The sequence below is a fragment of the Pungitius pungitius genome, chromosome 8, assembly GCF_949316345.1.
Source record: "Pungitius pungitius chromosome 8, fPunPun2.1, whole genome shotgun sequence".
NCBI lineage: Eukaryota > Metazoa > Chordata > Actinopteri > Perciformes > Gasterosteidae > Pungitius > Pungitius pungitius.
In genome coordinates, this window is record NC_084907.1 from 14,764,113 (window position 1) to 14,787,606 (window position 23,494).

Below are 23,494 nucleotides of genomic sequence, written 5' to 3' on the forward strand. Positions count from 1 at the left end.
CAGAGGAAAGAGAAAGCCTGAATCAATAGACTGAATCAGTGAAACGCTGTTAAAGTATAACGCACCCTATTTTATCCCGTTAGCATCCTAGAATGACCTCATTAATCAGTTACATGCATGCTCCTCTCTCACAGTGCCCCAGCCGGACCCCAACACACCCAAGCCGGAGGGCCGCCAGATCATGCCGGTGAAAGGAGAGCCTCTGGGTGTCGTCAGTAACTGGCCCCCAGCCCTGCAGGCGGCGTTGGCCCGTTGGGGGTCCACTCAGGGGAAGAGCCCCGCCCTCACCGCTCTCGACATCACGGGCAAACCGCTTTATACACTGACATATGGTTAGAAACAGGACTCTACTTTGTGAGATGCGATTTATTTTGGCAGTGCTGAGACGGTACAACCTCCCCTCCTAAATAACCTCCTCCCCGCTCCGCCTTCTGTCTGTCAGGAAAGCTGTGGAGTCGCAGCGTGAAGCTGGCGTACACTCTCCTGAACAAGCTGGGCACCAAGAACGAGCAAATCCTCAAACCTGGAGACAAGGCGAGCGAGCCCGCTCACAATATGCCCGACTAACAGTGGAGGCACGGAGGTACACCGCGCTTTGCAGCAACAAGGTGCTGAATGCAAAGTTGAATGTCTTGGCAGGTGGCGCTGGTGTACCCCAACAGTGACCCCGGGATGTTCTGGGTGGCCTTCTACGGCTGCCTGCTAGCTGAAGTCATACCTGTACCTATTGAAGTGCCGCTGTCTCGCAAAGTAAGAAATCCATCAGAGATGGCACGAGCATTGTGCTCCGTTTAGCTCTGAATGTTTTTTCATGTGTGTTTTGTGTGTGTGTTGTTTTCAGGATGCAGGTATCTGCCAGGTGGGGTTTCTGCTGGGTAGTTGTGGTGTTGGTCTGGCTCTCACCAGTGAGATCTGTCTGAAGGGTTTACCCAAAACACCCACGGGGGAAATACTGCAGTTCAAAGGTTTGCTCTTTCATTTATCTTGATTTGATTCAACTTTATTCAAACTACTTTGTTAAATAATTCTGTAAAAAATATACTGGCTAAATCTCAGGTAACCTTCAGACTGTACAATGTACTTTTGTAATCATTTTACTTGATTTCATCGATGCCCTTCTTTCTCTGACAGGCTGGCCTCGACTAAAGTGGGTGGTGACGGACACAAAATACCTGACCAAACCCTCCAAAGACTGGCAGCCGCACATCCCCACTGCCAACACTGACCCGTCATATATAGAGGTAACAAAGCTGCTCACCGGTAGGTCGGCTGATTCCAATAACCAGTTACCAGAAAATATAGTACAACTGGCTAAACTGAACGTTGATGAAGGTATTCACGCGGACTCTTGTGTTTCCCCTCTGTTCAGTACAAGGCAAGTAAAGATGGAACAGTCGTGGGTGTGGCGGTGTCTAAAGTGGCCATGTTGACCCACTGCCAGGCGCTGACCCAGGCCTGCAACTACACTGAAGGTGGGTGAAGAGTCATCGTCGTGCACTTTCCTCATCAACGTAACTGTTATGAGGCTAAAGTCACTTTCTTCACTTCAAAGGGGAAACGTTGGTGAATGTCCTGGACTTCAAAAAGGATATGGGCCTGTGGCACGGAGTTCTCACGGTATGTGTGATTTTTTTTCTCTTTCCGCAATTTTAAAACAAAATACATTAGAAAGAATTAATATGAGGTTTTGATGAGAAAAATAATAAACATCATGTTACATTGGCTGCTTAATTAAGTCTCGTTTGTTTCCAGGCTGTGATGAACAGGATACACACCATCAGTGTTCCCTACGCAGTAATGAAGGCGTGTCCTCTCTCCTGGGTACAGAGGGTCCACATTCACAAAGGTATTCACACTTCTATCAGCCTGAGTGGTTCCGTATAAGAGTAACCCATGATACATGCTTGACATTACCTGACATGCCACTGTTCTTGTGCAGCTCGTATAGCTTTGGTGAAGTGCCGTGATCTACACTGGGCCATGATGGCTCACCGCGAACAGAGAGACACCAGTCTGGCGTCTTTACGTATGCTGATTGTTGCTGATGGTGCTAACCCCTGTGAGTACTTTGTGACGCTCCAGCTTTGCAAAAATAGGCATTTTCAAGCGACACAAATGAGACTTAATATGTCCAAATCCTTACTTCTTGCCGTCAAGGGTCTGTGTCTTCCTGTGATGCCTTCCTGAACGTGTTTCAGTCCCACGGGCTGAAACCTGAGGTTATCTGTCCCTGTGCCACCTCCCCCGAGGCTATGACAGTAGCTATACGCAGGTATGTGACTGATCCATATTTTATTTTTTTGTAACATAGTGATATTACAGAAAAAGGACAAACTTAACAATAAACCCCCCTTTTATCTTATAAGTCCCTTTCCCAACCTACCTCACATTTCTTCCATCTTCCTGCCCACCAGTTTAAACCAAGACCCATGAAAAGACATAAGGAATAATGAAAGAAAAAGCATGACAGACTAGCCCCCTCAAGAATGATTGTAATTTTTTACTGTGTGGCTGAGTGACTGGAAAGGTAGACTGTTGTACGTGATGCTGGCAGATGGCTAACTGTATGAACCGATGGGATAGATGGGAATGCTGATGATTGATCGAGCTCTCCCCTGTGCAGACCGGGAGTACCGGGCACACCGCTCCCTGCCCGTGCCATTCTTTCCTTGGGCGGCCTGAGCCACGGTGTCATCAGGGTCAACACAGAGGACAAGAACTCGGCCCTGACTGTACAAGACGTTGGGCATGTCATGCCTGGAGGTTAGAAGGGAACATGAATAAGTCAAAAGGAAGGCATCAAAAACAAATTAAAGACGCTGTATGTATTCACGTTATCTCAGTGGTCCTGGGTTCTTCCTCCAATCAGTACAGTCATGAAACATAATTTCATGACATCTCCAAAGTCACCAAGCTCAGACAATATTAATGCTCCTCCTGAAACCTCAATAGCAAAATAAAAGAATATCTGCTTTAGATATTATTGAATGTTTATCTTCATTGTCCAGATGGATAGTCATGTCATGTAGTTAAAACAACTCGGCTGAAATGTGCAATGTCAATTTCTGAAGTCTATTAGATGTTAGATGTCTGAATGCTGACGTTGTGTGCCTCCAGCTCTGATGTGCACTGTTAGGCCCGATGGACCTCCTCAGCTGTGTAAAACAGATGAGATTGGTGAGATAATAATCAACTCCCGTGCTGGAGGAAACATGTACTACGGCCTGCCCGGGGTCACCAAAAACACCTTTGAGGTATGAAAGTAATATTTAATTCCCAATCCAACAATTTGTGTATTGCTGTAACGGATTAATGTGATGCTGTGACGGTTGTGTTCAGGTGATACCAGTAAATTCAAACGGAGTTCCCATTGGAGAGATCCCATTTGTGCGGTCAGGACTCTTGGGGTTTGTTGGCCCAGTAAGTAGAACCGTTTCATCACTGTACCACTCTGTGAGCCGTGCTGTAAACCCTCCTTTTCTCTGTCTGTCGTCGAATGGCTCTGTATGCCGGCAGCATAATGACCCCGCTGTGTGTCCTCCCCCCCCCCCCCCGCTGTGCAGGGCAGCTTGATCTTTGTGGTGGGCAAGATCGAGGGTCTGCTGATGGTGAGCGGTCGGAGGCACAACGCTGATGACCTGGTGGCCACCGCTCTTGCCGTTGAGCCAGTCAAGACCGTGTACCGTGGGAGGTGAGGAGAGCACTAAATTCCTCTCATATGAAATGTCAAATGTGAGCTGGATGGCGGTGCTCTCTCGGTCAGGTGTGGATCCTAATTAATCACCACTGACACCTGTTGGTACAAGAGAGGCACAGCTGCACAGCACAGGGCACCACTGGACGAAATGCTGGCGTTGCTTACAGATTTCTGACCTTCACACCCTGCGAGCGGCCTTCAACATACTTGTCTGTGTTTTTTCTTGTTTCAGAATCGCTGTGTTTTCAGTCACAGTGTTTTATGATGAGAGAGTGGCGATTGTGGCGGAGCAGAGGCCAGACGCAAGCGAAGAGGACAGCTTCCAGTGGATGAGCCGAGTGCTCCAGGTACGTCCGCTCACCTTCTTCTTTGTCGTGGTTTTATTGTGAAGCAGCTTTTGGAAACTGGAGACAATACACACATCTTGTTTTGTATTTTAATGCTTGAAACCCAGTAAATCACGTGTTGTTGGCTTACACCACCGCCACCCAGTGTACATCTGTTATATACAAACAGAAGCGCTTGAGTTGTTTTTGTGTTGTCTGCAGGCTATCGACAGCATCCACCAGGTGGGCCTCTACTGTCTGGCTCTGGTCCCGGCCAACACCTTACCTAAAACCCCGCTGGGTGGCATCCACATCTCTGACACCAAGCAGTTCTTCCTGGATGGCAACCTGCACCCCTGCAACATCCTAATGTGTCCCCACACGTGTGTCACCAACCTGCCGAAGCCGCGCCAGAAGCAGCCCGGTAGGCAACAGTTACTGTTGAAGTTCTGCCTGTGAGAGTCACTCATGAACGTGTTTGGTGAAATTAGAGCGTGGTCAGTAGTGTTACATAATGGGTACACATAACGGTTTCTGATTTGGGGAAAGCAATGTTTCTGACACGTTGGCTTCTGGCTGTGGCAAAGTTCGACAAATGTCACACAATCGGCATACAGCAGTGTTTAACATCTGTGTCACAAAGCACTAAAGCAGGCGAGAATGTTCTCTTTTTAGTCACTTACAAATTAAAGCTCTTTTGTTTTCTAACAGGATTATAACTGGGGTTTACTTGGGTGCTTTATTGGGAAATATGTTACTATCAATTACATTTTCCAATCCTCTTCATATTATTTTCATATTTTAACATTTCCAGCATAAAATACTGACAACATCAAGTACACAAAATGAACATAAAAACAAAGAAGAACATGAATGAAATATGGGGGGAAAGAACAACATTATGTGTTTTATATTATATGTGTCTCCTCTGTCTTTCTCTCTGACACTAAATCTTTTGCTCCGTTATGCACTTTACACTCTCTGTTTCTCCTTCAGTTGGTGTTGGTCCTGCGTCCGTGATGGTGGGCAACCTGGTGGCGGGGAAGAGGATCGCCCAGGCTGCCGGCAGGGACCTCGGCGTGATCGACGACCAGGATCTCGTCCGAAAGGTAGCATGACCATGAGTGGTGTGGCTCCCACTTTCAACAGCTCACTAACTCTTCCCACTTTCTAAAGAGATGCATGCATGCTCTTTAACGTCAGCAGGAAACACATGATCAGTACCACTGTTCATACATGTTACATTGGTGGATAGTGGAGCTTAGAGACTTCCCGCTGTGTTACAATGGTTCAAAGGCTCAAACAAGCTCAGTTTTATATGGAAAAAAACGTGGACTCTTTTCTCTTTCTGCTCTCCTCATTCTCTGGATGTAGCTCTGTATGTGGCCCACTGTGATGGTAAGAATGATGGCGCCCCTCTGGCATCTTCCCCATGCCCTTGGTTTTTCTTGTTGCATTGTTGTATTGTGGTTTTATTTTGTGTGCTTGTGTTAAAATGTGACACAAGCAGAGCTTTGCATGTTTATTCCAAGTACCTGTTTTGCTACTTTATTTTGCTGTTCCTTGTTGTACTGGTAAATGTTTCTTCAAATTTCTTTCAATTTAAGTTCTTTTTCATTTTAAGAGCAGTATTGGCTTTGAGTATGTGGTTTAAATTATTTGCACGTTGGTAAGAGACAGCTGTGTCCTATAGTGTGCGGCCTCTTTTATTCAGGTGTAATAAATTGTTCCATCAGCACTAAACCCCTCCCTGATTAGAAGCACAACCTCAAATATCCAGTACATCTAATTATCATTTCCTTTGATTTCAGCATCAGTATTTGTCAGAGGCTCTACAGTGGAGGGCGCAGACAGACGCAGACCACGTCCTCTTCGTTCTTCTTAATTCAAAGGTATCACCTGGATCTGATCATATGCAGAGAAACACATTGTGTATAGTCTATACCTTGACTGCAATGCCTAGGATTGATAATATTGCTAGTTGTGTTTTCGGTGACGTTGTATTCCTGCCTCATTGCTCTCCTTTAGGGTGTCACAGTGAGCACAGCGACCTGCCTCCAGCTGCACAAGCGAGCAGAGAAAATAGCCGCAGCTCTCACTGAGAAAGGCAGCATCAACACCGGAGAGAACGTAGTTCTGCTTTATCCTCCCGGTGGGTTCTGCCTCTTTCCTCCTGTCCACCTATTTTAACCCCCTTACAAGTCGTTATAGTAAGTCTTCTTTTCTTCTTTTTTCTTACTCCACCACCTGTACTCTATGTTTCTCTCAGGAATTGATTTGATAGCCGCCTTCTACGGCTGTCTTTACGCTGGATGTGTTCCTGTTAACGTCAGACCACCGCACCCTCAGAACCTGGCAGCCACACTTCCTACTGTCCGAATGATTATTGATGTGAGTGTGCTCTCTTTTGTGCATTTGTGCATGTCCATGGGTTTGTGTGTACTTAAATGTGTGTGCATTCATTTAATCCTAGTATTTTAATTTGTGACCTACTTGTGTAGATATTATAAGGAATAACCTGTGTGTTATAAGTTTGTGTTTTCTCATTGTGAAATACACCATTTAAGTCTTTAAAAAGTTTTTGTATTTTTTCTGAAATTAATGTTGTATCTGCCTCAGAAATTCAGTACGTTTTGGGCTTTAGAAGGTAAATCATCTCATGTGCAATGGTGTATGTGATGACTAAAAATGTGTCGCAGCTTCTCCAATTGGAATTATTCATGCTTATGCTTTTTTTTACCAGGTCAGTAAAGCCGCATGTATCCTCACCACTCAAAGTCTCATGAGGACTCTGCGCTCCAAAGAGGCCGCTGCTTCAGTTAACATTAAAACGTGGCCAATAATCATTGACACAGGTAAGAAACCAAAACATTTTGACTCTTCATAACAGGAAATGTGACATCACTGACAGATTTTTTAACATTAAATCCACATGAAATGACTGTAAAGCGTTTCATAAGTATTTGTATTAAGACGGGACTGTACTCCTGAATTAGCAATACATGACTTTCTTATTGGTCAATTTCAAAGCAATATCCGTTGCTTGTAATTGTTGTCGCATTGCGTCTTAAGTTAGTAATGTGTATAAAGTGCTGTCAGAAGTGCTCAGGTCAGTTATTGTTGATCATTTGCAGCATTAAGAACAGGAAGTAGCTGTTTTTCTGCAGTACTTTCTTTAGTTATTACAAACATTATGGGGTGGGCAAACTTGTGGGTAGTTAAGTGCTTAATGCATACTTGATGTCTACTGTTGTTCTTGTAATACCTGTCTGTCATCTTCCGTAAAACAGGAATGAGTTGATACAGTATGTGATTCTAGTATTATTATCTCAGGGCAATAAGTGACAGTAAACAATGCATCTGTTTGGTTTATTTCTGTTTGCGTCATTATTGCTCAATATATTGAACATCTGTTCTGTTCCCTAAAAAACAAGCACTGTCATTTTGTGCAGATGACCTTCCTCGTCGCCGGCCTCCCCAGATCTATAAACCGCCCACAGCAGAGATGATTGCTTATCTGGACTTCAGTGTGTCCACTACAGGCATGCTCACTGGGGTTAAGGTGAGACCGAGGCTCTTCGCTCTCAACTGCTGCAGTGTTTCTTCTTAAAGGGCGATGCGTATCAAAAGATAATGTATAGAAAGGTATCGACAATAGTAATGAATCTACAGTAATTACCCAAATTGGCTTCTCCCTTCTGCTCTAAAGAGATTTACAACTCCACTTTCAGCAGCATTCAGTTCAATCAAGCTCTGTTTATACTTATTCTTCACAAAATAGAGGAAGGCACGCCTGTTAGACAGAAATAAATTGAATAAGCATTGAATCATTCCTGGTGTCAGCGTGGCATTTTTCTTCTCTAATGCATCTTTGTGTTTGTTGCAGATCTCCCATGCGGCGGTCAGTGCACTTTGTCGCTCCGTAAAGCTGCAGTGTGAACTGTACTCCTCTCGACAAATAGCTATCTGCCTGGACCCCTACTGTGGTCTGGGCTTCGTCTTGTGGTGCCTCGCAAGGTGCAGTAAACCTACGATACATGGATCCATGCACATGCCAAGGAGTAAGGTTCTCTGTGAAGTAGTTCTCCCCCAACATTCTCCCTCATGTCTTGTCTTGTAGTGTCTACTCAGGCCACCAATCCGTCCTGATTCCTCCCTTTGAGTTGGAGAGCTGCTTGTCTCTTTGGCTGAGTACACTCAGTCAGTATCGGATCAGAGACACGTTCTGCTCCTACTCCGTCATGGAGCTCTGCACCAAAGGGTTGGGCTCTCAGACTGAGCTGCTCAAGGTGAGGAATGCATACATATACATTTATTGACAGAGGTGAGCATGAATAAGGACTCGATCGTTCTATGTGGGTGTGTTTCAGGCCCGTGGTGTGAGCCTGTCTTGTGTGCGAAGCTGCGTGGTGATAGCGGAGGAACGCCCTCGGCTCGGCCTCTCACACTCCTTCACAAAGCTATTCAAGGACATCGGGCTGTCGTCCAGAGCTGTCAGCACGACCTTTGGTTCGCGGGTTAACCTGGCAGTTTGCCTGCAGGTATGACCAACCAACTCAACCTGACTTCACATGGAAGTACACTTTGAACTATACCTGGATGAGGTCAAGCGGGACCTGTGTGTACCTACTCTTTCTGTGTTACAGGGCACCACTGGTCCGGATCCCTGTACAGTTTATGTGGACATGAAGTCCCTTCGGCATGACAGGTAAGAACACATGGACAATTACAACCAAGGCGACAGGTTTAAATGATCCTAAGGTGATCCTTCTCAATTTAAAAAGTACTTTGGCCGGGCTACTGTGTTCGGATGAGTTTGGTTCTTAGTTAATGTTTAAGAGCTACAGTGTGGATTGTAAGGTGACTGTATACATCTTCATATATAGAGTGAGGCTGGTGGAGAGAGGAGCGCCCCAGAGTCTTCCTCTGATGGAGTCTGGCAAGGTGAGCCGATTTACAATAATAAACCAACAGTACAAATTCACTCAATTAATTATTATTATGAAGGGTGATTCATGTTCCCAGTGAAACCTTCTTTTTTTTTTCATCCACAGATACTACCAGGTGTTCGGGTAATAATTGTAAATCCCGAGACCCGAGGTCCACTTGGTGACTCTCATCTAGGAGAGGTGAGATGTATAGACTACACAAAATGATGGCATCTTGACATGAAGGTGGGTAAACCCTTGTTCCTTCTGAAAACAAGTCGTGATCTGGTGTGTGTGTGCGTTGCTCCCTCAGATCTGGGTGAACAGCCCTCACAATGCCAGTGGCTACTACACCATCTATGGAGAGGAGAGTCTTCAGGCCAACCACTTCAACACCAAGCTCAGCTTTGGAGACCCGCAGACCTTATGGGCCAGGACGGGATACTTGGGTTTTGTGAAGAGGACCGAGCTGTTAGAGGCCAACGGGGGTGAGTAGACCCTGACGTAACTCACGTCTACATTTAAGACTAAATAGATACAGGGTGGATTACATTGCCAGTATTTCTGTTCTCAGATCGGCACGATGCTCTCTTCGTGGTGGGCTCACTGGATGAGACTCTGGAGCTTCGAGGGCTGCGCTACCACCCGACTGACATTGAAATTTCCGTGTCCCGGGCTCACCGCAGTATAGCTGAGAGGTGAGAACGCTCCCGATATTCAGAACATACCGACCAGACACATTTAGTAACTTATTAACTGCTCCATTAGCACACAGTGGTGCATGCATTGAATTACACGGTGCAAAAAGCGGATACACGTCTGACCCGAAAGGTCCAGCCTTGACGATGCTTCTGGGTTCTTGTTCCTCACAGTGCCGTGTTTACGTGGACCAACCTGCTGGTGGTGGTGTCGGAGCTGTGTGGTTCAGAGCAGGATGCACTGGACCTTGTGCCTCTGATAACCAACGCGGTCCTGGAGGAGCACCACCTCATTGTAGGCGTGGTGGTCATTGTGGATCCCGGCGTCATACCAATCAACTCCAGGGGAGAGAAGCAACGCATGCACCTTCGTGACTCTTTCCTCGCTGACCAGCTGGATCCCATCTATGTTGCTTACAATATGTGAGGGGTTGTGTTGGTTTGGGCTTGTTTAGGCATCATCCACATTTTGGATGCTGCTGCTGCGTCACCACCCCAACGCTTGGCCGCAGCTTTGCCAGATGGAAAAAGCATGAACCACATGTATTGCCACCCGGCCCTGTGTGACACCAGCATATATCGGCCACTGCATGTCTGTGTTTGGACCTGACATGTTGGGAGTTCTTCACTGTGTTTTAAAGATAGGATTTTGCAAATGGGACAGAAGCAACTTGTACATACGACAAAGAAAAAAATAAACCCTGTTGCACTTTTTTATGGAAAGGGTTAAATACGGTATAGGACCACTCTGGAAATAACTTCTATAAAAGATGTCCATCGTCTTATTAAGTCTACCACAAACCTCGTAAAATACTTTACTTTATGATACCAAGAGCTATTAAACTTGGATAAACAACTTGAAATATTACATGCACGTGCACACAAACGCATGCACTGAGCATTTGCTTAATTCTCACTACCATGGCTAAACAAAAGAGGGCAGACAAAAACAATAGAAGATGTAGCCAGTCTCAGTTTGTGTGCATTATTTCCCACGATATTTAAGCCAAAAACAATTTTACAACTTTCCTGCCCTAATAGTTCCTGCCTTATAAAACTTCACCCATACATTCCTACCTAGATTTTTAATGGATCTGTTGTTACTTTCCTTTGCCTCTGACAAGTAGTGGAAATCTTAAACTGATACCCAAAGGGATCAAGGTAACAAGGAAATTGGCCATATTCTGTACTGTACTTATAAAGGCCGGTTGTATTTTAGATACTATGTTGCTGTATAGATATATTTTAATTGTATAAATGTATAAATGCTAGACTTGTCTCTCTCAGTTCATGGTTTATGGATGGTTAACCCAGCGGATGGATTACAATTATGGCAGAGAAAGGATTGTAAATAAGATTTGACAGTTTTGACAGTACTTTTCAAATGGAATATTAGTTGTATAACGGAGGTTAAAGATAATTGATTATAAAGCATTATTAGTCAGGATAGATAGCATATTGCACTTTCTCAAAATGTATCTATTTTATTATACCAATGAGGCATTATAACAAAAGTTTCAGGAGCGTATATTATCCCGAGGATTCTTGCTTGAAGAGCTTGGAGAGCTTCGGAGGGCTATCACTGTTAATTCCAGGGAACTGTCCTGTCTGCCATTGAAAAAATACTAACCAAAAGAAACCCCATTGTCATGACTTCAGGCTACCCGATTATTTTGTAAAAACATGCAAAACTATTAAAAATAGGCCCACAACTCTCTATCTAATAATCATTGACTTTGTATCCGTTGTATCCGAAAGTAACACACCTCTCATTTTTAATTGCAAGATAAAGCAGGTGTTTGTTTTATCATCTTTCTTTTCCTTTTCATTTTCTTTTTTTTGTCACTGGATTTAAAAGCACTTGTGAATGCAATTGCAAAGCTGAGCCACATGAAAAAACAACATTGATTGGCAGGTAAAGTAATTGTAAGGAAGGGTGAAAAAAAGAAATAATATTTGCATCAAGATGTATTTGCAAAATATGTTTGATTTCATGTTATCTCATGCTTCCCTTGTGATCCTTGCCATAATGTATAGGTTATTTGTATTGGATTATATTGTATTTCAGTGATGAACAGTTAATGTAAACATGTAAATATTTTTGTTAACTTTAGACTTTTGCAATTGTCCAATTATAGATACAATCATGCCAAACACAATCTTAGAGATCTTAACGATTTTCAATCATTTAAAAAGTAAACAGGAATACAATCCATTGAATTGCTGCACTTTGCACTAGTGGTACTTACAGCAGCTGTCTACTGTGTGGACTAACTACCCGTTGTTCATGTTCTATGTGTTACCAATTATAGATAAATAATGCTTGGGATTTGCTTTTTCCCAGTGTAAGTACACCAAGAGTAAAAACTAACAACCCTCCATCTTAGCGTTTACATTGCATAGTTTGTTTTTAGCAGAATGTTTGCATGATTCAGCCAAGCACAAGAATAAATCAGCTTGAGGCACATCTCATCTTAAGGCACAAGTGGATGAGATATATATGTGTATGAAATAGTATATTCAGGGAACAAAACTGATAATACAGGGATGGACCAGCTGGTCCCTTGGTGCAATCTGTGAATAATACCCATAAAATGTAGACATTTGTCCAGAAATAATCCTTTTATTATTAAAGCAGAAGATAATGAGCAAAAAGAGGGGTTACTGACGAGTGTCGAAATGCCATCTACCTGCTTCGCTGGGAAGTCTACAAGGGCTTTCTTTGGTTTCCACTCTTTTTCTCCATCAGAGTTCTAACACACTATGCAATCCTAATTACAGTGCAATTTAATTTCCAAGCTTGCACAATCTTCAGAAATAAACATGATGCTTAAACATTTTGTAATAACTAAGAACAGAAGACTGATGAAATCTAACCGGTAGTGTACTTAAGACTGGATTAATCTATCTTGAGCTGTTCTATAAATATTTTGTGTATATTCTCGGTATGTTGTACATTCGTTATTAGGTAAATCCTTTACCGCTCCATGAGGGAGTGATCCACTGATGAATCTTTAATGTTAGAGAGGTATTTGAACTCATTTAATTAAGAAATCAAGGTGGTACCCCCCTTTCCATTTTCTCACTTATTTTCTATTTTGGTTTGTTGTACTTTGTTTTATACTTTATGTGAAAGTAATGCAGAATAAACAACACCATTTAATCATTTCAGATGTATCAGTTATTGAAATTGACCTTAAATCATGAACCATTTAGTTATTACACAACATACATCCTTACAGTGGAGGAATTTGTCCCAATGGATGGGAACACTATTTTGGGAGCAAACCCACTGAGTATGGCTTCCTGAAAAAGAAAGACTTGGGAAAACATTAATGTGAAAACGGTCACATTGTGCTTTGTTGAAAGATTGGACTTGTTTCAACATGAGATGGACAAAAACAGGAAGGCAAAGTATGCGTCTACCATCTCAATATTAAAAAGGCTTTAATGAAATAAATTTAGGATTTTAATAGCGTAGATGCTTAAGAATTATTAGCAGCATTAACTTAAAGTATTCCAAGTAAAAGTATTCACTATACAGAAGGCCCCCAGATGTCATATTGGAATACTATTGCAGACACATGAATGTGGAAATAGCATTTTAATATTTTGAAGTTTAAATGCAAAGTAGTGTACCATAAAACAAATAACATTATTTAGGCAATGCACTCTGTATTTTATGTAACAAGTGGAGTCTTCCAGCATCTCCTCGTACATCTGCCAGTTCCTCAAACTCTTCACCAATCACAAAGCCCAAATGAACTATTACGTAATGCGTCTTTGCAATGCAGCTCCGCCCATTTCCTTTGAAAAAAAAGTCGTCAGCTATTTTTTTTTAGCTGACATCTTTGTATTTTTAGCTGTTAGCCACTTCTGCTAAGTAACTTCCCAAGCAATTTTTCGCACCAAAGTATAAACACGGATTGCACGAAGTCCACGTTGAGAACAAGAGCAGTTACGCGGTCCCTGAAAAGGTAAATTATGGCTGGTTGAGCGTTATTTCTGTGTCTCGCTGTCCGCTCCGCTCTGGCAGTAATGGCGGCTGTTGCTTCGTCAACTCCTAGCTGTTTTACGAAAAGGGAAGGTGTAGTTAGCTTAATGGCTCCCCGTCTCGCTGACGTCTATTGACGCGGTAACTTGCGTGCCAGTGACAGAGTTACACATATTTGCTCAGTGAGACTATAGCTCGTCCAACCCGCGAGCTAGAGTTACAAAACTTGGACCGCTTTTAGTTAGGATTTTTTTTATTTTTAACGGTTTAAATGGGTTAACATCCGTTTAACTGAACGTTAGCAACCCGTAACTAGCAACGGGCTTGTTAGCGAGGTCGCGCATTTTAGCGCCAGTGACTGAAACGATAACTTAACTTTACATTTCAGCTGTGTGCTTGAAAATGTAACGTTTAGCATTTAACGTTAACTCCCATCGGGAAAAAGTTGACATTATTGACTGTCGGGCCTCTCTATGTCAGCGTGTGTAGCATTGGCTAACACGATTGAACAAAGAGGAAATCGATTTTTATCTGGCTTAACCTCACCTGTTCAATTTAAAATGTTATCCAAAGTATTAACAGTGATTTTATATTTTTGATCTGGTGCACCTTGTCAGGAAGAGTTGTTTGTTCTTTCAACTAATAGCGCGCAGTCCACAGAGGTGTACAGCATATTATAAGCAGTCAACCCCGCCACGGGCTGTGCTAATATTAATGTATTTGTTTCCAGTTACTATGGAAGAAGTGCAGCAGGGCAGCAATGGCACAGAGTTACAGGCTGCCACCATTCCCACCACCCTCACAACAGCTCAGTTCTCACAGATAGCCCAACAGGTAATTAATAATACGGTACTAAGGCTTCTCTATTGCCTCTAAATCTATTGCAATGCTAATACATCAGGTCTTTAAGTGGGCTTATTCGTAGAGCTAGATTTTTCTGATTTAACTCGTACTGTTATACAGATGCATTTGTAAGATGGATCCAAGAAGTTGATCATGAGGATTTTCAAAATGTAACAGCAAGGTCATCCGATAAGGAAATCATATCTTCAAAGAAATTTTGGATGACTTAATGAGCTCAATGACAAATTAGTTAGAGTACTTATTCTCATAATCCAGTACAAATTATTTTTTTCAACAAAATATATTATCTGTACATTCTCCCCTGTTTATTACCAATGTTGTAAGAAAAGTATGGTCTTACTAAATGGCATTTGGTAAGACCGCAGCGCTTCATTTTTAACACACATTGAAATTATACAGTGAGTAAGTTTATCCTCTCAGTTCCATACCAGTTCATCCAAATTTCACCTTTTCCATTGTCACATACTATCCTGTCATATTTCTGGCTTTACAAGATATCGATTTTGAAAGTTTCAGTGTGCAACATTACTCTCCAATGATGACCTTATTTTAAAAATTATTTTTAATAATAACTTTATGTTTGCAAGAGCAATGTCTTGGTTGATCAAGATAATCAACCGCCATCATTGACAGTCTCGGAGATATTGAAACATCTACTTTTTTTATTGTAAAATTGTGGAATTTAGATTCATAGGAAAACATTCACCGTTCGATCCATAGATCATCCAATGTTAGCAGGGCGATTCTGAGGAATATAAGCAACAATCCCTTTTTTCATTAGACTAATGGCAGAAGCTTCAGTGGTATAGCTCAACTATACTACTCCTTTTAAACATTTCTTTGATACAAATCCTTTGCAATGAGTATCTGAACTTCTTTCTTCTGTGCCCACAAATTGATGTTATTTGCCATTATTAATATGATATTTGTGGTGTTGTGTTTTTGGTAGATGTCACTTGGTGGTGGTTCTGTGGCCGTTGTTCAGCTGCCTGGGGGTCAGTTTCAGGTTCAAGGGGTCATCCAGTCTGCACAGTCATCTGTCATTCAGTCTCCTCAGATGCAAAGTACCCAGGTGAGACTGCTTGCTGTTGACACTGTAATTATTGTTTCTCAATGTCAGCCTATAATGAATTAATCTCCTTAGTTTATTTTTACAAATCTTCAATATACCATTTTAAGCCATCATATTATTCACTTTGTTAATCCATCTACCTCTTTTTTTGTAGGCCCCGGATACAGATACTGATGATTCACAGGACTCATCGGACAGTGGAGCTGTGTCCCATAATACCAGAGAAATACTGGCGCGCCGTCCTTCATACAGGTAAAAAAAGAAAATCACGAATGCAAAACTTATTATAAAAAACGTCTTCAGATAAGAATTCTAATTCAATTGACCTTCTACTTTGCAGAAAAATCCTAAATGAACTGTCATCTGAGGAAGTAACACATGTCGAGGGAAAGGACAGCCCAGTGACTACAGGTGTTCTAGCACCCACCACCCAAATCTACCAGACCAGCTCCGGCCAATACAGTATGAACTTCTCCATTCTGCTTCTTTCGTACTTATGGGGAAAAAAGGGGTGTCCTTTTGAAATTGAGATTTAGTTATCAATTGTTATCGATCTTGAGGTTACAGAATTTGTCATAAGAATTTTAACAAAGAGGCTTTTGGGATCAATGTGAAAAATAAATTGTTCTGTATGCTTTGAGTTAATAAGCTCACAAGAATATTGTATATCAGAAACCAAATTTCTTCTAAAATAAGGGAAAATATCCCCAAAGGTCTGTAATGACTTTGATTTTGTTAGGCCAATAAAATAAAAGAGTGAGAGTCTTCAAATCTCAGAAATGAACCTAACGAGCTGAAATGTTGTTGAAACTTGTGCTTTACCCAATTCTGATGATGTAAGTGTATTTATTCCAGTCACTATAGCCGCTAATGGTACGATCCAGCTTGCCACTTCGACGCCTGAAGGCATCCAGGGGCTACAGGCGGTCACCATGGCCAACTCTGGTGGAGCCCAGCAGAACACGACCATCCTTCAGTATGCTCAGACCCCCGACGGCCAGCAGATACTGGTGCCTAGTAACCAGGTTGTTGTACAAGGTAAACAAAGATGTCCTATTTTAAATTTAGCAATAGAAACGGTGCCTGGTAGTTTACCTTTTCGTATCTTCACTTTCAAAACAATTTGAGTACTGGTTGGAATGTGGCTTAACTTCAAAGTGCCTTACTTTCACAGAGTTGATATGATTGTAATAGTTTTTTAAGTTCATCATGTTTAGAAGCATGTCTTTTGGTAAATTTGCTATAGATTATCATTCACACATGTTTAGGGTTGGGTATCGAGAATCAATTGGAATCGGGACTAGCTTTGCGATTTACCCGGTATCGTTTAAAAGTTTAAAATTCGATTCCTAGTTTCGATTCTCAGTCCGCCGCCGCCGACAGGAAATAGAAACTGCTGAACACCAACGAAGAAGCGTCCACTGGAAGTGTTTTCATAACAGAGCGATCGAACATGGATAGCGTGCGTCGGCGGTCCAAAGTGTGGTTACACTTTTCGAAACAAACCGAAAACTTGGCAAAATGCAACATTTGCAGCAAAATTGTTTCATGCATAAGAGGGTGCACGTCAAATATGATTAAGCACCTCCGAGGTCATGGAGAGGAAGTAAATGTGTGCCTAGGGTTGCAAACCGTCCCGTATTACCCGGGACATCCCGAATTATGGGCCATTTTCCCTCCAGTCCCGATTTCCAATCACAGCCTCCTAAGTCAACGACGCACGAAAAACTCCTGGTTGTTGTGAATTTGTGACGCAGTACCTGCAGTATCATACACTCATGTGTAAATGTGTTTTTGTGAGGTTTCAAAAATAAAGCTCTCTTGAGCAAAGTGTACCCCTGTTAAAATATGTTCATAATTTATAATGTTTATACAATATTCAAGTTCATAGTTTGATATTTATATTGTAGTTGAAAACAGCCCTGTTAGAAATTCATAGTAAAGTTAATAAAAAGTTCATAGAATTAACATTGATGGAGAAGGTCAGACTATTTCCTTCAGAAAGACCCTTGGTTAGCTAGCTCATTAAAAATATTAACTTAAACTTTTTTCTCTTAAAAGAATCTGAATCGCTTGGATTCGGGAATCGAAACAAAGAATCGGAATCGTTCAAATTCAAACGATACCCAACCCTACACATGTTTAAGAATGTCTCAGTGTTAGCACTAGAATAATATGCCCCCAAAAAGAAGAGTACAAAACTTCCGACAAAGCCATGTATCCAAATGCTCACTTAGATCCCTGGTGTTTCTTCTGAACAGCTTTAATTTTGTATTTGTTTTTTGGTTGGAAAAATGACAAATGACCGATGCTGTCCACCTCTGACTGTCATGTTACCCACAGGTGCAGGAGGAGAGGTGCAAACATACCAGATCCGCACAGCGCCCACGTCCAGCTCCCTGCCCCAGACAGTGGTCATGACGTCTCCCATGGGACATTCACATGGAAAAAGTGATGACCCGACAATGAAAAGGGAGATCAGGCTTGCGAAAAACAGGTTAGTGTACCGTTTTATTTCTTGGTCAATTACCAAGAAAATAAAACCTTTTTAAATTACTTGCAAAAAAAAGGAATGATTTTTTTTGCCCAAAACTCTATGAAGGGAAGATGTCTATGAAGAGGAGACCTGTGGGTACCCATTCACACATCTTGAGGTTTTTTGAAATGGGCATGCAAGTTTTTCCTCACTAAAATATACCATCAAATGTAATTATTAGGCTTCCAAAAGCATGTCATGAATTTCACCACTGCTAGTTTCATCTGATACCTTCCCTCCACCCTTATAAACAAGATCGTTGCAGGCTCTTATAGAACCTTAATGCCGCAGGTGATAATCAAAAGCTTTTTCTTAGTGCTCAGTCAGGGAGTCATTTTCCTGTTTTGGTGGAAGACTGCAAGGTCAGAGGGACAACCAGCAGATGTGCCAAGCAGGATGGGGTTTAGAGACACACCAGACACTATACAACACACACACATGTTTTTTGTTATGTTTACATTACGATGAGAAGACCTGCACATTGGATGTGACCGGATCTTGTGTTGCGGGGGGAGGACCTGCTCCTCCTCTACGCCAGTTTAGGGCCAATAGAAATCTTTCCTTTTCTGTCTTACAAGGGTTATAAAACACGCTGTTCTTCCTGATGTTAGTTAGTTGTTCTTCTGGCCTGCGGGCCGACAGAACTGCTCCTGCCTTTGCAAACGCAGCGCTGTTACTTGACCTGTGATCTAAATCTCCCAGAATGAGAGAAGTTGTTTGGCTGAATTCTTCCAGACGTCCCCAACCAAGCTTCCGATTTTTGAACACGTTCGTTCGATGCATTCTTCTTTTTTCCTAACACAGGGTTAATTATGAAGTGGGTTTTTTTGTGCTACATTTTTTACTTGGACATATTTAGTTGTTACGCTATACGTGTGTGTGTGTGTGTGTGGGGGGGGGTTCAAAGCAGGGAAAATATTGCACTTGTTATCTTCAGGTTAATTATTTGCTCCCAGTTGGACTAACCTTTTTGTCCTTGTTTCAGAGAAGCAGCACGTGAATGTCGACGGAAGAAAAAGGAATATGTTAAATGCCTCGAAAACCGTGTAGCCGTACTTGAAAACCAAAACAAGACCCTGATTGAAGAACTCAAAACATTAAAGGACCTCTATTGTGTTAAAACAGGATAACCTGTCTTATTGATTGGGACATCATTTGGGACTGACTTAGTCAGCCATTTGGACGTGAACAGGGTTTCTGGGAATACTTAATTTCAGGGTGAGATCCGCAAGTTTTTTACTGTTTGATATAAAAGTGACAGTTAATGGCAGTAAAATATACTCGACGAATAAAAAAGTTCCACCTGCTGTTTTTTTAATTTGCTAACACTATAACATTTATAGTTGTGTACATTTTTAATACTGGGAGTTTTGAAATGGTGAGCTTTAACTTTTGAGTCTCGGTTTGTAAATGTATCCCGTGTTTTTAAAAGTGTTTTTTTATCCTCTACCAGCATCAGCGGAATGTTGACTGTATGAATCCCACACAAATGTAATTCCTGTTTTATATTGTGGACCAGCAATTCCCCTCATTCTCTATATTGAGATGTTACAATCGTCATTCCTTCATTTCGTGCAATGGAATATAAAGGGTAACAAATGATGACATTGAGGGTGGTTTGTTTGGTTGTTTTTTTTAAGTTACTTAGACAATCAGGGAAAAAAGCAGTGTCCAGGTAATATTTATTAATGTACATCTTGGTAAGCGTGGGAAAGATGAACAAACTGTATGAAATGTTGCTGATTCTGTAAATACATAAATATATTTTCACTCAAATGCAGTGGCTAGTGTAACTTTGTTCAATGGTAATGAAAATGTACATATTTAGTTCACATGAAAGATTAAGACTTTTGAGTTTGAACCCAGTGTTTTCTTATGAATGTTAATACTGGACCAATTGAAGTGTTCTTACATGATGGGGTCTAGAAAGAAAACTAATAATCAGATTGCTATGGGTGAAAATCAAAAAATATTCTCATGGTGACAAATGCCACTGGCTGAACTTTCTGGATTCCTTAAGAGGCACAATGACTTCGGCCCTGCAGTCATTTAATAGAATACCCCATGATATGTGCTCTTATCATCCTAGAAACCCTTGGAGCCTCAACATGTTTTAGGTGAAGTTCAGAAAAACCAGCGGCCTCTAGATCTTTCCACGTTGCTCTGGTAACCATGCATCCATCTCCAAGATAGTACCACAGAGGCTCAAACACATGCTGTAAGAAGTATGTAGCGGAAGAGGAATCTGAGACAACATGCTCCAGAAAGAAGAAGGCTCCACCCTGTAAAAGAACCAACAACAAGAACAAATCAGGACCACAGTGGCTGTAATGTGCCTGCCGAAAGCAATGCAGATGTGTGGGAATTCAGAAGTTGGTATTGACGGTGATGGTCATTGAATGTGTAATAGTAAAAAAAAGCCTAGTGCAGACTCCCTTGGCCACGTGTGTAATGTAGAAAATATCAAAGTGAACTCGGGACTTCACCAGCTTTGGATGTTTTTTTGCAACCTGGGATTTGCAAACTGCAATATCAAAACAAGTGGACCTAGTTTCATTTAATATGTTATTCATTCTATTTATTGTTCTGTCTTATCTGGACCTTGAGTCTCAAATAAACAACTGATTGCGTAAGAGCACTGGATGGTTTTCCGGCCTAAGGACCCGCCATTGGTGGAAAGCCGACACTGACCACTGACCGTTCTGAGGACGCGGCGGACTTCCTGCAGCACGCGCCGCACGTCGGTCACTGAGCAGAGGACCAAGGTGCACACCACGACGTCCACCGACTCGTCCTTCACCTCCTCCATGTTCTCCCCGGAGGCCACGATAAACGCGCCGTACGTCAAGTGCGTGTTCGCGCGCATGCTCATCCGCAGGTACTTCTCGAAATGAGGGTTGGGGTCGGCGCAGGTCACCGTGCAGCCGTACGGGTAGAACCGGAAGTTGGCCCCGCTGCCGCAGCCGATCTCCAGCAGACGAAGGGCACCGTGGTCGTTCGCGAATGTGGCGACGTTTCGGAAGAGCTCCCTCTTCGTTTCGTGCATTTTATCGTTGTACGAAAACGTAATGTTGTACGCAAGCAGGGGAAACACGCGCTTGTACATACCGTACAGGCCCGTGGTGTCCAGCAGGTATAAGGGTAAAGTCAACGTGACGCAAAGCAGTCTGCATACTTTCACCAGACGAGACGTCATTCTTTTCGAAGCCGAGCGAAGCCACGCGGCCACCTGCAGCTGGAGCCTTACAGGATCAAACGATTACACTCCTAATACCTCCGAGAGGATGTCTGTGTCTCACCGTACGATGGAGCCTTTGGGAACACCACATTTTTTTTACTTTTCTTTTTATATCATATCGGTGCTCGCTTAAAAAGTAAAACAAGGTTCATGCACTCACTGGGAGCAAAGTATTTAATCGCCAGCGTGACACACAACACAATTAAAAAAATCATCTGTTGCCTTGACATGAATTCATTAGACAGAAGCACACGTGTGAAGGATATAGATTATTAAAGGCATTCATTATCATGTTGATTTTCATCATCAGTTTTGACGATTCCAAAGGAGAGGAGCCTTTAAGTGCTTCGCTCTTTCTTAGCCTCAGAATTTATTTTACAGCATAACCTACAATGTGTGGTTTGATTAAGAACATCAATGGTGCCTCGATGTGTCTCAGCTGTAGTTCAGAGAATCCAGCTGCCTCCAGGTGTTTCCATGTTTCTCGGGTGACCTCACATCCATCCCCAAAGTAGTGCCAAAGCGGCTGAAGCACATGCTGGAAGAAGTAGGACCACGTTGAGGCGTCTGCAACAACATGCTCCATGAAAAAGAAGGCTCCACCCTGCAAAACAAAGTTGTGTCATGCATTTACCGTGCAAACTAAAATATCATTCCATTACCGAATAACGATTACTTTAATGAGTTTCTGTTCTTTTCTCATGTTACATGAAGGAATCTTTTTCTGTGATCAACGATTTCCCTACAAGGCCTACTGTTGACCTTAAGTGACTGGAACATGGCATTATGGGGTCAAAGTCAGATCATAGAGATATTCCATGTTCCACACACGTCAAAGTTTGTGAAACATTTTAGGAATGAACAATCAGTGCATTGGCTAATGCGAGTTACTTATTAATCCCCACTGGTGAATGGTAATTCTATTATTTGCTTTGTGTTTTTAAGCTTCGACAACGTCCCAAGGCAGGGCTGCAAATGGCCATTTCATATTCCCTTCACTTGCTGAGGGGGTATTTCGGGAGTCGCGGGCGACTTACTGGTCTCAGCATGCGGCGAACCTCTCGCAGGGTTTGCGGTATGTTGTGGACAGTGCAGAGCACCAGGGTGCACACCACGGCGTCTACCGAATCGCTCTCAATTGACCCCATGTCCTCGCCCGACGCCACCACAAATCGCTCATAGGAGAGCTGGTCGTTCTCGCCCATCGAAGCCTTCAGATATTTCTGAAAATGACGATTGGGGTCCGTGCAGATCACCTTGCAGCCAGGCGGATAAAACTGAAAATTTGTGCCGGTGCCACAGCCGATCTCCAGAATCGTGAGCTGCCCGTCGGGCTTCTTGAACTCGGAGAGACTGCGAAACAGATCCTTCTTCTTGTCGTACATTTTCTTGTTGTACATGATGGAGCACCGATATAAACAAATAGGGAAGAATCGTTTGTATATTTCGTACAGGCCCACGGCATGGATCAGATGGAGGGGCATGCATAAGACATTGACGAAGAAAGCGCAGCATTTCATTAGGGAAGCCATTCCGAAGGCACCAGACGTGCGCGAAAGCCGCTCGAGCCGGCTGGACTGACCTGTTTGCTGTCAAACTATTAGATACGAGCTAAAGTAGGAGGTCCGGTTGGGTTTTCAAAATAAAAGTCATCAATTATTGACGTGCAACGTCAGTAGACAGTCCGTTATGCTAGATATTTACACACCGTGACCTGGTGTCACCATTTAATTCAACGTGAACGTTGACAGACTCAATTCAAACTAACTAAAGTTAACTTTCAGCCGTTGTTGGTAAGTGGGCCTTCACGGTTGACAGTGGCTCAAAACACTATTTTTGCAAGGCCAATGTGAGAGAGTTGACTGTTTGGGAATAATGTCACGTAAGATTATTATTCTTAGGTCAAAGACTCCTCACCTTTTCCCACAACATCTAATTAGCATTGATCTTTCCCTCTGTAATCCCATTGTAGCATTACAATAGCATTCCACATTGCAAGCAAAGGACATTTACAGTGTTGCAACAGGAAAGGGGACAGTGAAAGCAGTGTTGAAAGCAACAGCAAAACACCCGTAAAGCTTAAACTGCAGTTCTGAAAACCTCCACCAGATAGAGACATTGTTGGGTCAAATTCGTAACAC

The 23,494-nt window shown here is 42.5% G+C and overlaps 4 protein-coding genes across 11 annotated transcripts in view; 2 read left to right on the top strand and 2 right to left on the bottom strand.

Annotated features, from left to right (window-relative positions):
- dip2bb (disco-interacting protein 2 homolog Bb) overlaps positions 1-12,817 on the top strand; it is a 29,983-nt gene extending 17,166 nt beyond the window's left edge. For 2 of the 4 annotated variants that reach the window (XM_037489858.2, XM_037489860.2), the window contains 32 exons: positions 135-332; positions 443-534; positions 640-750; positions 842-965; positions 1,132-1,241; positions 1,370-1,472; positions 1,553-1,617; positions 1,753-1,846; positions 1,940-2,059; positions 2,158-2,272; positions 2,624-2,763; positions 3,118-3,254; positions 3,340-3,420; positions 3,564-3,691; positions 3,930-4,044; positions 4,246-4,447; positions 5,020-5,132; positions 5,398-5,421; positions 5,835-5,915; positions 6,052-6,175; positions 6,293-6,414; positions 6,767-6,878; positions 7,476-7,585; positions 7,910-8,040; positions 8,144-8,312; positions 8,394-8,564; positions 8,670-8,731; positions 8,910-8,967; positions 9,078-9,152; positions 9,265-9,439; positions 9,526-9,649; positions 9,824-12,817. In XM_037489858.2, coding sequence (XP_037345755.2) covers positions 135-332; positions 443-534; positions 640-750; positions 842-965; positions 1,132-1,241; positions 1,370-1,472; positions 1,553-1,617; positions 1,753-1,846; positions 1,940-2,059; positions 2,158-2,272; positions 2,624-2,763; positions 3,118-3,254; positions 3,340-3,420; positions 3,564-3,691; positions 3,930-4,044; positions 4,246-4,447; positions 5,020-5,132; positions 5,398-5,421; positions 5,835-5,915; positions 6,052-6,175; positions 6,293-6,414; positions 6,767-6,878; positions 7,476-7,585; positions 7,910-8,040; positions 8,144-8,312; positions 8,394-8,564; positions 8,670-8,731; positions 8,910-8,967; positions 9,078-9,152; positions 9,265-9,439; positions 9,526-9,649; positions 9,824-10,076 — 3,839 coding nt within the window. In that variant the 3' untranslated portion in view covers positions 10,077-12,817. The remainder of the gene's footprint in view (positions 1-134; positions 333-442; positions 535-639; positions 751-841; positions 966-1,131; positions 1,242-1,369; positions 1,473-1,552; positions 1,618-1,752; positions 1,847-1,939; positions 2,060-2,157; positions 2,273-2,623; positions 2,764-3,117; positions 3,255-3,339; positions 3,421-3,563; positions 3,692-3,929; positions 4,045-4,245; positions 4,448-5,019; positions 5,133-5,397; positions 5,422-5,834; positions 5,916-6,051; positions 6,176-6,292; positions 6,415-6,766; positions 6,879-7,475; positions 7,586-7,909; positions 8,041-8,143; positions 8,313-8,393; positions 8,565-8,669; positions 8,732-8,909; positions 8,968-9,077; positions 9,153-9,264; positions 9,440-9,525; positions 9,650-9,823) is intronic. The other 2 variants (XM_037489861.2, XM_037489862.2) reach the window with 1 other exon arrangement.
- Positions 12,818-13,468: 651 nt separating this feature from the next.
- Positions 13,469-19,928, top strand: atf1 (activating transcription factor 1). Of its 5 annotated transcripts, none has more exons than XM_037490628.2 (8): positions 13,469-13,626; positions 14,374-14,477; positions 15,508-15,579; positions 15,734-15,831; positions 15,920-16,041; positions 16,435-16,617; positions 17,923-18,076; positions 19,101-19,916. In XM_037490628.2, exons 2-8 carry the CDS (start codon positions 14,379-14,381, stop codon positions 19,243-19,245), a joined length of 873 nt encoding a protein of 290 aa, XP_037346525.2. In that variant the 5' UTR covers positions 13,469-13,626; positions 14,374-14,378; the 3' UTR covers positions 19,246-19,916. The 5 variants fall into 5 exon arrangements, with proteins under 5 accessions (XP_037346525.2, XP_037346523.2, XP_037346528.2 ...); XM_037490626.2 differs by having other exon boundaries at positions 15,457-15,579; positions 19,101-19,912; XM_037490629.2 differs by lacking the exon at positions 13,469-13,626 and adding an exon at positions 13,662-13,784 and having other exon boundaries at positions 19,101-19,926.
- On the bottom strand, positions 19,781-21,405 carry LOC119229850 (N6-adenosine-methyltransferase TMT1A-like). Its single transcript, XM_037490632.2, has 2 exons — positions 20,814-21,405; positions 19,781-20,397 (listed from the first exon to the last, which is right to left on the bottom strand). The coding sequence occupies exons 1-2, from the start codon at positions 21,309-21,311 to the stop codon at positions 20,161-20,163; spliced, it is 735 nt and encodes a 244-aa protein (XP_037346529.2). The 5' UTR covers positions 21,312-21,405; the 3' UTR covers positions 19,781-20,160.
- Positions 21,406-21,500: 95 nt separating this feature from the next.
- On the bottom strand, positions 21,501-22,957 carry LOC119229851 (N6-adenosine-methyltransferase TMT1A-like). The gene is made up of 2 exons (XM_037490633.2): positions 22,391-22,957; positions 21,501-21,957 (listed from the first exon to the last, which is right to left on the bottom strand). The coding sequence occupies exons 1-2, from the start codon at positions 22,883-22,885 to the stop codon at positions 21,724-21,726; spliced, it is 729 nt and encodes a 242-aa protein (XP_037346530.1). The 5' UTR covers positions 22,886-22,957; the 3' UTR covers positions 21,501-21,723.
- Positions 22,958-23,494: the final 537 nt, after the last annotated feature.